The sequence below is a fragment of the Agelaius phoeniceus genome, chromosome Z (genome assembly GCF_051311805.1).
Source record: "Agelaius phoeniceus isolate bAgePho1 chromosome Z, bAgePho1.hap1, whole genome shotgun sequence".
NCBI lineage: Eukaryota > Metazoa > Chordata > Aves > Passeriformes > Icteridae > Agelaius > Agelaius phoeniceus.
This window is the reverse complement of record NC_135303.1, coordinates 69657830-69671241: the sequence shown is the minus strand read 5'-3', so window position 1 is coordinate 69671241 and position 13412 is coordinate 69657830. Positions and strand designations below refer to the sequence as shown.

Genomic DNA, 13412 nt, shown 5'->3' with positions numbered 1-13412 from the left:
TGTTGAGTCCAGAAGGTCACATGTTTTTGTACAGGGCTGGTCTTTTTAGATTATAGAGATTATAGGTAAATTCAGGAGCTTGCAAGTCCTCTCTGCCTGGTTTCTATTCAAACTGCTCCATGCTTAACAAGATTTGTCCAAAAGGAGAAATTTTTTCTAACTGTTTCATACAATGGTTGTACTACTGAGGAGTAGATTGCTACTGCTTAATACTACTTCATTCACTGATTTTACCCTGCAGAGTAACTTCTGATTTGAGCAGTCTTCTGGACTATTAATGACATTTTTTTCATGATTTAGGATAGGAGTCATGGATATATGGCAGGTCATCACAGTCATGCACACCCATGTGTTAACACAGAACATGGAGGATTATGAAGACAGTCTTATATTTTGTAGGGTCTTAAACTGAACACTAACTGAATAATCAGTTTGATTTAATGGTAAAATTTCTTGCCAAATGCAATGTTTTCATAAGCCTGTGTCTGAATTGCAGATTCTCTTTCAGTCTGGTGGTGGTCACTTCCACCTCACTGTGCATGTTCCTAGGGTAGCCCAAATTTGTGTAGGAGTTCTGTGTGTCCCTTTTATATGCTGGCAGTTTTTTTCTATAGACCTGCTATATGCTGCCTAATTCTTCCTGATTTCCAGGTTTTAAAGGTTTTTTTGGGGAGTGTCTAATAAGTTTTGTTCCTGAACATTTGGTCTTTTTCACAACTGAGATGAGACTTACTTTGTTTCTCCTGGAAAAGTCTGTCTGGAGCAAAGGGGAAAGTGGACTTCTGGTTAATAATTTTTTCTGAGACTTGAGAGCCCCAAGAATAAATTGCAGCTTGTGCATGACAGACTGTTCCAGGTTCATGAAATATTTCTGAGTTTTGTGACTGTAACCTAAGATACCCATGGTTGTGGATGAAGGGCTCTGCATCTCTGCAGGTAATACTTACGGGCCAGCAACTTGAGTGATATTGGAAGAACACTGATCTCAACTGTGTCACTTGAGGCACACCAAGATCATTCAGCCCAGAGCTGAGTTGAAGTTATGCAAGCTGTGTATCTAGAAGGAATAGTACTACATGGTGGTGCTCTGTTTACTCAGTAGCAGTAAAATTGTCTTATTGTAGTGGTCTGTCACAGTCTATTTTGTTGTTTTTTAACTAGCAACAAAATAGTGATAGTGATTCAGTAATATGACTTTCAGTAACATGGTATTTGTAACTGCGTTTTTCAAAGCTACCTTCTCTGTGTGAACTTATTATTGTGGATTGGAAACACAACTTTTGACTACTTTATAATTTTCTGTACTTGCGATATGCAAAATCAATTTATTTCAGAAAAAATGGTAAGCATAGAAAAGATTTTCTAGTGGTCAAGTTAAAAGGGAGAGCACCCATGTGGTGATGCTCTCAATGATCCTGTTATGGAAGAAGAGTTCTCAGTGCTACTGATTGAAAAAATGTAAAGACTTGGGACAACTTGTGAAACCAAAAAGGGCTTTTGCTGCCAGCTGAACCCTTTTTATTTTTCTCTCTTGTTAGGAGAATGTATGAGTTAGGAAATCTTCATTAACAATTTTCTCATTAGCAATCTGGTTAGAAGCAGTGAGGGACTTGAACAGGGAGGTGAGGGATGTGAGTCAAATTCAGTCTGAAATGATAAGCGATGCTCAAGAAATAAATATAGAGGTACAAGTAAAATTATATTAATGCTGAAATAAGATTGCAGTTACCCATAGAAGCAAAATAGTCAGACTGTAAATTTCCCATGTCTTAAAAAAGTATTTTGCAAAGCTTGATGGAAGATTTTGCTAGTGGTAATTTCTTGAGTAACAATAGATTCAGGCTTTATATTTGTACAAAAATCATAATGTTGTTAGCAAGACCATCTCAATATGTTTCGTTTGAGCAGAAATAGCTGTCAAAACTTCCCTTGCAATCACAGGAGTCACAATAGACACACCTAGAGCACAGTTTATTTTCTCCTAAAGTAGATACCGTAGATGGATCAGCTGACTCAAACCCTAAAATCACCTGTTATTTTCTGCCAATTAAGAGCTATGGGAGAATGAATCCTTCCCTGTATTTTGAGAGACTTTGCTTCAATGGTATCAGGTACAATGGAACAATTGTAAAAATAACTGGAACAATTCACAGAAATAATAGAACTACAGGATAATGATGTATCTAGGGGAATGCTTGATGTGTATGAACTAATAAAGAGAGATTTGATTTTAGTTGCTTGTGTTGTCAAGTATGAGAGAGAGAAGCCTGTATAAGGATTCTGAAAAATACTCTCAGAAAAAAAATTACCTGAAAAACTGATTTTTCTAGGTGGCAAACTTATTACTTTGGTATGGAGCTGATCCCTTTTTAAAGAATCAGATGGGAAAGTGTGCATTAGAGGAAGCTTCTGACCCATCTATGATGAAACTTCTTGAACGTTATGTGGCAAAATCCAGAAGATACTCAGTAGCAGGTAGGAAAGAATTACTCTGACATAGCATCACTGCTAAATGGAGAAATTTAGAACATCTGTTGGATTATATTTCCTTAATTACTGCTGGTACCTCAGTGGCCTCAGTACCTCATTGTCTGATGCCTTGCGTTAACAGTGAGCACTCCTTACCCTCCACAGTTGCTGTACATTGACAAAGTATAAGTGTCCAGCTCTTTCTTGGGCTGGAGTTAGCTTTAAAGTTGAAATGAGGATGTGGAACACAATAGTTATCTATCTAAATGGAAGATGCAGCATTGATTGACTTGCTGATGGATGAGATATGGTTTAGAGATAGAGATAAAATTAGGTTTTAAAATGCATGAAGTCTGAATTTTGAAGGATCCATAAGAGAAAAAATGGGAAACTACTATTAGATCTAGAACTTAGGGGTTGCCAAGCCTTAATTACTGATAGGGCTGGGCACAGGAAAATATTACTGTAGGTAACAGCTAGTGAAGTTGTAAGGAAAAAGTTGGGTTACAGCTAGCAATTGACTAAGGAGGGAGTTGGGTCTTGTACATTCTTGGGAACTTGGGAAATTGTGAAGAAATTTTGGAGGAGGCTGTTTGATCAGGATCAGGTACAAGGTAAGCCTTGATTACAGCTAGGATTAAGACCATGGACACCCATGGGACTGTGTGGGCTGTAATATGTGTAAGTCAAAAGGAGTCCCAATCCCTCAGACTATTATCCATTACTGCTTTTCCACATAGATGGCAATAAAGCTTTAACATGTAGGCCAGGGATAATCAAGAGACTTCAGACAGGCAATTTTTTCCTCTCTTCTTTCAGTTGTGAGCAGGGACATTGGAAGCAGACAAACCCCATCTGTTAATGCGTGACTCTGTAGCTAATGTCACTGCCACAATTCTGGGTTTTTCAGTAAAGGGACGGTCTGGATATCCCCAGGCCTTCTGGTGTCAGATGGCATTTACCTATCTCAGGGAAGGAAGAAGGTCTTTGCTCATAAGTTAGCAGGATTCATTGATAGAACTCAAAACTAGACTTGAAGAGAGATAATATCAGGCTTGCCCCTGAGAAGCTGTCAGGTGACATGAAGATTGTATAGATGGGGTGCTAGTGAGGGCTCTCAGCCTTCTCCTTTGAGATTCTTTGGGTCTCTTGAAGCACACTTGAAGTCTTACAGAGAGGAGCCAGGGGTTATGCTAAGTTTCAAAAAGTATTGCTCAGGACGCTAACCATCAAGAAAATTTGAAACATGATTTGAACAAGATGCTATTTGCAACAAAGATTAGACTCCAAAATTTGATAAATATTTTATATCTTGATGTGTTTTAGATTCCAATAAAACCCTTATGGGCTTGATATTTTTTCTTGAAAGCTAAATATTGTAAGTAATGTTATGTGCAATGCTGTAGACATAAGACAGTGTATATGTAAAGTAAATTATGATCTCTTCAGTTCTGGTTTCTTTCTGTCTTTCATTTTCATTTCAGGTGGAGATGATTCAAAGAATATGTTAAATACTCAGTGTGTAGAAGATACAAACCAGCACCAGGTATATCTTTACAAAGAAATCTGATTTATCATAAATTGTTAGAAGTTTGCTGACAGTCTTCAGTAAACTAAAGCAGATGACTGTTTCTGAAGTATGTTTAAATTCCAGCACACAATGTATTAGATATGTCCAGCAGGGACTGAGAGTGACAGTTCGTCCTCACTAGTACTTGGAGTAAGGTACAGCCTCATAATGATGCAAAACAGAGGCAGGTGTCTCATGGATGGTGGTTCTTGCTGTTTTTTCAAGTGCTGCATAGCTAATTCAGGAAGTGTGGTACATCAGTGCCTGTTAATACTTGCAGAAACCTTACTGAAACTGCCATTTTTTGCCTGGCTTGTAGCAGTAGGATAATTATGTCTTGCCTCCGTGTAGAGTAAGTTGTGCTGGGTTTTGAGAGAAAAGGGTTGGGAATACACTGTCTTGCATAGGGGTTGCACAATTATGCTGTGAGGTCTCAGCAGGATGAGGGAGCTGGTGCTTCATGCAAAGACAAGACTGTGATCAGTCACTTGGGTCGGTGCTTTGCATACAGTGCAACAGCTTTTAGCATTAAGAGCTGCATTTTCTCTCTCTGTTTTCTTCCTTTCAACAATGATAACATAATATCTGAAATGTAGGATGTAGTGTGCATAGAGACATCTTTTGGAGCTTTTGAAGTTTTATGTGGTGATGATAACTGTCCTTGTTACTCACAGTTGTACAGTCTATGCATCTTTTGAAGTGTTGCGGTGTAACAGCATCCATGGTGTATAATCTTAGATTATGCTTTAAAACATTGAATGATTGATAAAGTTGGTGCTGTAGACATTTAATTATGTAAACCTATTACTATAGATTTGTAACTGATAATTTCAGTAGTTGTGTCAGATGTTGCAATGTGTGCTCTGGTTCTCTCTCCAGTATAAAGTAATCAGAAGGATAATGCTAGATAGTCACTGACCTTTAGACCAGATGGCTTTTGAGATTACCATGAGTTAATTCTGTGAGGTTTTGAAGTTTTGTTTACCCTTCTTTATAATTTCCTGGAATAATTGCAGACAGCCCTGTCAGAAATATGAAACTAGAGCTCTCGTTTATGACCACAAAAGCAAGGCAGTTTTAAAGGCAGATCATTAATTCAAACTCATTCAATTTTCAAAAATAAATACGAGTTTAAGGCACTTCAGTAATATTTATTGTTTTATTTTGCCCATGAAGTTTTTCATTATTTTACACATGTTTCTTAGTTCCTCAAATTCTTGGTACTTCAAAAAAGCAGCACAGAGGAGATCAGTTAATTTCATAGCAGCACAATTATCTTTTAGTATATAATAAAGGAATTTATCAGAAAATGAAGTTAATGATATGGCCTGTTTTGGAGATAGAATCAAATGCAAGTGTACCTCAACATGATAATACTGGAGCATCAAAGGAAATTTTGCTAAACATGAACAAAGCAGAAAAACAAATTCGGTGGAAAACACAGTAATAAAGTTCTTAGAAACTTTTCTCTGAAGGCAGAAAATTTAAAAAATAAAACAACAAGATTAAAATGGCTATTCTTATCGCAGAGGCTACAGCGAAGAGTAAAACTATTCAGAAACTACTATCTCATGTCATATGGACCTCAAGAATAGGTACATATTCCCTGTAAAATCCAAGGAGCTTTAAAGAAAGCATATTTTCCTCATGATGGGCCAAATGAAATGGGCCAGACTATTGCTGTATCTGTTCATAATTGTTGCCTCCCACTTAATGTTGTAGAGAAACTGAGCTGTCAGGTGGTATTGCGACAGGAATGTAATTCAGCAATGGTACAGTGAAAATTCATTTGCAGAGTAAAAGGGCAGTACTGGTGGAAGCTCAGCAACTTCTTTGTAAAAGGGAGGAGATCACTGATTTGTGTTATCTCACGTCCATGGTTTCTGGAGACAAAGTGTGTGCACAACATTCTCAGACTGTTTAGTGGAAAATCCTAGCTCTACAGAGACAGGGCAACTGAGAAGAGTTTTAAAAGATTTCATTCCATTATCAATCTCGTAGAAAGGTCAGACAGGAAATGTAAGACTCTATGCCATTCTGTTAGAAACTAACCCATTTCCTGGTTACAATACCTTATAAATGCTTTTCACCATATTGGCTTTTGCTGCACAATGCTGCTAATACTTTTAACACCAATCACCTATTATTTTACCCCGTGTGTTCTTGCTACAATGCATCTTTCACAGTCCTAATTCTCCAAAATATCTGGTCTTTTTGCAAGGCCATCATTTGAAACTTGTTTCTAGTTCAATCTCTCTCAACAATGTCATCTCTATTCCATGGCCTTTCTAAGTCAGCACCCCTTATCTCAGAGTTTGCATACAGATGTACAAGACTGTGTGAGCTTTCAGTCAGGTTTTGAGAATCCTTTACAAATCCATTTCTCAAAACTATCTAAGAGCACTTGATTCTCGGTCAATACTGATTTGCTTTGACTTCCTCTCACAATGTATCTGTTTTAAAGTTACAACAGGATGTGACAGGGATTAACACAGTCTCATGCAGAGTAACAGTAGTAATTTGAGTGACAGGAGTCTAAATACAGATCTGAGAACACCTTCAGAATAATTTTTTGCAAAATTTGACAAATGAAGTAAAATCTGATGTTAATGGAAATAAAACTAATGGATCACCCCTGAGTTTAAAACTCTCTGCCTTTGTTTTGATAGATTTCCTTACAGACAGAGGAGTCAGAACCAGCATATGCAAATCCTCAGGAGACAAGCCGAAAAGCAAAGGCAGTCTCATATTCCAGTAGCAGCAATAAGAAGCTTTCATCTAATCAATCACAACTGAGTCAAGCATCAAAACAGAAAACATCTAAGAAGTCAGGTGAAAAGTTAATACTTTATAAACCAGTGGAGTTTTTTTTCCAAATGTACACGAGGAAGGCTTTTTGAAATGTATGAGAGAAAGTTTGACAAGAAATATATAGCATGTTGAGCGAATACTCTAGTGAATAGCTAAATTGTTCCAGAAATATCTGCGCTCCATTTTACAGAATGCACATTTTGTTTATGTTACATTCCTCAGTCTTTCAGCATTGTCATTGAAGGGATGCAGGATCATAAGTGAGGACTTAAAGCTTATCTTTACTTAAGTATGTTACATAAACAGCAGTTTAAAATAATATTTGATTGGTCTTTAGTTAACTGTTTTACGTGTCACAGATGAAAGAACAGGCCTCTTCATATATTTGGCACACAAAGATCAACTTGTATTTTATAGAATATGATAACATACAGAATATAGCCTCATCAGGCACAAATCTGCATAGACTCTGATTGTACTGGTACCTTTGGGTTAGCTATAGTATAGATAGAAACCTACTTCCATGAGAATAAGGATCTAGCATCCTCTGGTAGTTCTATTTTCTTCTGCCTGCACATGCAGTTTTTTGTTTAGCATTTTCATCCCATGTCTAAGATTTGCATTTATCTTGTAGCCTTATGATCACAGTAGAGCCCTGCTCCAGGTCATCTTAACCTCTAAATATTTTCAATTACAGATTTTTTGATAGAGTTGGCACGCATTGTGTACTTTGGTTCTTTCTAGAACAAGAGAACCATGGTACTCAAGACTTACTAAAACCAGAACCTGTAGTTCCGATAGGATCCCTTCCCTCTTAAAACCTTCTTTGCCTTCTATTTGTGCCATTATGATTTTAAAAAGATTTGTTTCAAACATGTGTCTTACATTTTGGTCTTCTCTGGGATAGCATGTCCCAGGCTACTTTTTTCCTCATAAGAGATATTTCAGGTAATATTTTATTTGATAAATTTAATTATTCCCTTCATACCAGGAGAGTGTTGCCATTTCAGAGGTAGTGCAAGAAAGTATAGCCCTTCATACAGTTGAAGGCCATAATAAATTTGAAGTCCAGGACAATGGCATTCAGATTGCTGTAGAAATAAAGTGAAAAATGGGATTATGTTTTCTTAGTTGTGGGGTTTTCAGATTTTTTGCTCTCTTACACTTTTTTGTCATGAACTGGCCTTTTTATCCCATCTGATTGCTTCTTTGTCCCACTGGTCTTCCTTATATTATTCTATTATTGAATAAAAATATTTTCTTCACAATTGACACAGTGTCACTTTCATCTACAGTCAGTCACGTACCAGGCTTCCAACATTTCCATTCTGCTTATACAGAAGGAAGGTACAAACAGCTTGCTTCTTTTCTCATAGTTCAACCTGTGGAAATAATTGCTCATAGACCCATGTGGAGGTATTGAAGGACAATGTCCTTGAAGTTGCTGAGGTATGTCAGCCTAATCCAACCTCATTGCTAGTTACAGTAATCTCTTCATTTTATCTTTGTACTGTGCTGACTGGACTTTGTATTTGCCAAGATCTGGATCTTTCTTTCTCGTGACCCACCTGGCAATGCATCCCACAGAGAACCAGCATTTTGCAATTCACAAACCAATGTCCCATCATGCTTTTGCAAATGTTTCCTAACAGCCGTGAAGCAAACTGTTGTGCATGACAATTTAACTGGAAAACTTTGCAATTATTTCTGTTCACTTGCAGCCAATATTGCTAAGGTTCATTAGCTTAATGGGCTGTTGTGTGCCCTTTTTTTCCTTCAATGTCTGTAAAAAATCCCTAGGACATTCTCCTATGAATCCAAAGGGAAGAAAAGGAAGAATCAGAAAGTGGATGATTGCTTTGGGAGTTCAGAAGCTTTTAGACAAAAGACATTATCTTATGGTAAAGTAGGTCTTAGATTGGATGAGTATTTTAATAATGTGATGGGCTTTGTGTGCTTTAGAATCTCAAGTTTTCACTTATAAAAGGAGCTCTTGAGTTTTCTTGTTGCCAATACAGTGTAGGCCAAGCAGTGTCAGTGCAAAAAGGGTTTCCTGAATGCTTTCTCACAGGTTTGAACAGCCTACAGTGAGCTCATTTAAAACCATGATGGGTATATCCTCACTGTATGTCTGTCTCTACTATCACTTCAGTCTGTCTTTCATGTTCTTCCAAATAGTGTTGTATGACAAGCTTCATAGTTTTCTTTGAATGAAACATTGGAAAAGCCAGTTTTCTAGAAGGCAGGAGGTGCCTGAAGAAAGCCAGGTGTCAAGTACAGAAGATGTTTGATACTAATGGATAATGCTGACTGGAAATATTTTAGAAAAGAGCTTGTTTGATGAGATGAGGAAGATGCAGCAACTAATTGTTCATAGGTATAAAAGGAGAAAAAAACCCATGGATAAGAGTTGCAGAATGCTCACTGAAAACCTTACGCTTCTGTGTTCTTTGAATAAATTACATATTTTTCAAGAAATCAGAGAAAGAATACAGTAAACTCTTAAAAAATATCTGGGTAGTATGATAAAAGGAACAGGAGTTTGAAAAAAATTAGCACAGATGATAGAGCTTTGAAAGATTTATATGTCCTGTCTCTTTAGTACCAGTTTGAAGAGAGGGTTATCCTTACTCAATATATATAATAAGTACTTTGTTAATCTTTTTTCTGTTGTATGTCTTAGAATTTGGTAAATTGTTACCTGAAGCTTCAGAATTAGAACCTCTCTGATGACCACATGATATCATTAAAGTGAATGTTGTTTGCTTTGTGAACCAATAAGGAATAAATCAAGTTTATTTGCAATTATGGGTCCAGTTGTGCACAGGTTTAAATGATAGATTATCTATGCCATTAAACATTACTCAAAGACTTGTAATCTTGTAATCTACTTCCTAAGAAGTAGATTACATCTACTATTACATCTACTATTACATCTACTATTAAATCTAAGAAGTTTTTCACACATAGATGTGATTTTTCACAACCTATCTTTTCCCTGATACAGAATTAGCAACTGATAAGGAGTGGTGCAATAAAAAGTCTCCACTTTTATAGTTTTTTACATATCTTTATGTGTGCAGTTTATATATTTAGCAGCCTGGTAACTTGAAAGCCATCCATGGAGAAACCTAACATATTCTCTACCTCTATACAGTATAAAATTTCAACCTTGTTACCTTTCTTTTGTCTTCCTAATTTGTTGTACCCTTGTTGAATCATCTAGGTTTTAACTGGAAATTCTTAAGTATAGGATCTGCTTGTCATTTGACCTGTTGCACAGGACCTACCACAGTACTTTTTAACTTTTTGTTATAGTCACTTGATGTTAGTGAATAATTAAAGCAAGAGTATTTACATTTACAATAATTCAAATAAATTATGAAGTTTAATTTTCTGTTTATACTTAAGCATTCTTTGTGAAAAAAATTCTAATGAACACCCAATATCTGTTTAGAATCTACCAGGGAAGCAGCTGTAATTGTACCTGGTACCTGTAAGACAGGAGCTGTGAGAAAGATGAAAATTAGGAGAAACGGAAAAGGGGAAACTCAGCTGCATATTGCTGCTAAGAGAGGAGATGTGTCTTTGGTGAAGACTCTAATATCATCTGGAATTTCTGTCAATGAACAGGACTATGCAGGTTTAAAAATTACTCCCTTATGAGTTTGTTTTATACTACAATTTTACATAATCTGTAGTATAGACATGTATATATTGTTTGCATAATTTTAATAAAATTACAGATTCTTGGCTTAAAATTTTGAGGAAGTCATTAAACAAGTGCAAGCACACTGAATGAACACATAACTTTCATGTCAGTATGGAGGTAATGCCGACTGTTTCTCAGAAGGGTCTTTTTACTCTGCTGAAGAGCGTGTTTTCAGAGATGTGTACAGAAGTGAACTTTAAGTTTGGTGGAGCTTATGTGCATCAGTATATGCATGTGTGAAGCACATTCAGACAGGTCTTATTTCTTTAAGAAATAAGGAAAAAAAACAGATGACAAGATTATGTTTTCCTTTTTCCTACCTAAATATATAGCATGTTTCTGTTGTCATAGTCTCATAATGGATACTATTCTATACTATCAAGTCGTGCAGACTTGATATTATAAAATGCTACTGGTATTAGAAATCAGATTATTAATACTGTGCTCCTGAGTTTTTAGAGTTTTTCTACTCCAATTTTGTTTCTTCTATTATTTTTCTACTGCAGTAGAAAAGAAAGCAATGTTTTTCTGCTTAATATTGGATGAGTTTTTCTTTGAAGTAAACTGAATGCACACAAAATCATTTACCTTAGCTTTTCCTGATGATTATTTGTGTAAGATTTATCTTAAATGCAGCAAAATGTAGAGTTACTAATTAGTGACCTTTGTGGGTCTTTCCAGATCAGATGCATACTGTGTTATCTTGCTTTTATTAGGTTGGACAGCACTTCATGAAGCCTCTAATGGAGGATTTACTAATGTGATCTTAGAATTACTGAAAGCCGGTGCTGATGTTAACAGCAGAAGTCTCTGTGGTGTTTTACCGATACACGATGCTGTTTCGGGCAATTATTTGGAGGTATATTTTTCTTTTACGTAAGATTTCCCAACACAGATTTCCAGCAGAGGGTCAGCAAAGCAAAATTCACATTTCATTGAAGTTACAAACATACTTTTAGTGTAGGTTTGCATTTAGGAAATAAACCAGTATTCTTTAAAGTGAAAAAAATCAGAGAAAAATATTCTTCAGTAGTGACAGTTGAAATTGTACAGTTAGTTGACTTCTTTAATACAACAGACAAATCATAAAAATTCAGAAACTCCCTGTGGTTCTTTGTCAGGTTTGGGCTTCTTAAAAATAGTATTAAAGTTGAACATTCTCAATTTATCGATAGTTCAGTGCTGCCGCAGATGGGAGTGATGCACTTCACACTTAAGAGAGAACAAATGATATGCTTAGTGATATAAAACAGTGAGTTAACAAAGTTCACTGATAAATGGGACAGTTGTTTAACACAATTCTATTGTTTACTGCATAGAGAACAGGGTCCCAGCTGTGAGGAGGGACCCTCCTGTTGAGTCATGATGTTCAGAAAGGCTCCCCTTGCTTTCTAAACTCCTTCTCAGATGGCTAGATCCAGACTTCATTCCAGACTCAGTCAGCAGTTTATGTCTAGAGGACTGTATGTTCACAATCAATCCTTTCTATCACTTAGCTAAGATTTCAAAGTTTAGCATCAATTATGGAGAATCTGTTGTGACAGGAATTTCTGTGCCTCAAGGAGTAATGCTGAGATGTGTCCCTATACTCAAAGGGAGATCCTGGTGTGCAGCCCATTGCTGTGTGAGAAAGCTCAAGGGGCCCTGAGCTGGGCACTATTTATGAAGTAAGGTGATTGACTCACAGTCATATTTCCATACCAATAAGATGCCTGGGTCACTGTTGACAGTGCCCTTTTTCCCCTGCAAAGTGTGGAGTAGGCTGGATGCATCTATTACCACTGCCCCTGGTGGTTGTGGCTTAAGCAGGAGAGGAGAATAGCATGTAGCCATAATGGCCTCTGTCATTGATGGGATATCTTTTCACTAGCTTAGCTTGCCCAAAGCCCTGTCCTACCAAATTTCAAACATTTCTTGAGATGGGGTAACCACAACTTCTGTGGACAATCTGTTTCAGTGTCTCACTACCTTAATTGTAAAAAAAAATTATTTTTGTAAAAAAAAGATTTTGGTCTTTCTGTTTAAAAATAAACAATTTTTTATTAACTGATTCCTTCCAACCCAAACCATTCTGTGGTTCTGTAAAACAGACTGTTTTGGGTTAGAATGGACCTGCAGTGATCATCTAGTCCAGCTGCCTGATCCCTTTGGAGCCAACCAGAAGTTAAATAATATTAACATTGTCCAAATGTTCCTTAAACATTGACAGCTTTGGGACATTGACCACCTCTCAGGCAACCTCCTCTAGCACAGCTTAGACTCATTCCCACTTATCTGTTGCTGGATCCCAGGGGGAGAAGATGTGTATCTCCCTCCCCACTTCCATGCTCAGGAAGCTGCAGAGAGCAGTGAGGTCACTGAGCCTCCTTTTGTCAAAACTAGACAAGCCCAAAGCCCTTAGTGGCTCACCACAGAATACGTCTCTCAGCACTTTCAACAGCTTTGTTACCCTCTGGACACATTCAGGGACCTTCACATTCTTCTTGACTTGTGGTACCCAGCACTGCACAGAAATAAATAAAATGTTCTTTTGACAGAGTGAGTTCTGGGGAGCTGTAAAGGTGGCACCAAATTGGCTCAAACATACTACTTCTAATTCTGTCAGGACAATTCATGTTTTATCACATTTATCTTTTTCTGTGAGCAAGGGTAAAACAAAGGGGATGATTTCACAGGCTTGGAGCCAAACTATCAGTCGGATTCTTGCAAAGGTATAAGTGTATTATTCAGCATTTTGGGGGAAAACCAACAAGAGAACATCCTGAACTTTGAGTCAGCATTCTTGTTCTGATGCATTTTCCTACTTAACTGCACTAAGGTGTAAGAAATAAGAAGAAATGCTAAAGCTGA

At 37.0% G+C, this 13412-nt stretch overlaps 1 protein-coding gene across 1 annotated transcript in view; it reads left to right on the top strand.

The window, feature by feature from the left end:
* ANKRD31 (ankyrin repeat domain 31) overlaps positions 1-13412 on the top strand; it is a 66136-nt gene that overhangs the window by 24144 nt on the left and 28580 nt on the right. The window contains exons 12-16 of the mRNA XM_054652769.2: positions 2331-2475; positions 3954-4015; positions 6709-6871; positions 10308-10493; positions 11279-11421. Coding sequence (XP_054508744.2) covers positions 2331-2475; positions 3954-4015; positions 6709-6871; positions 10308-10493; positions 11279-11421 — 699 coding nt within the window. The remainder of the gene's footprint in view (positions 1-2330; positions 2476-3953; positions 4016-6708; positions 6872-10307; positions 10494-11278; positions 11422-13412) is intronic.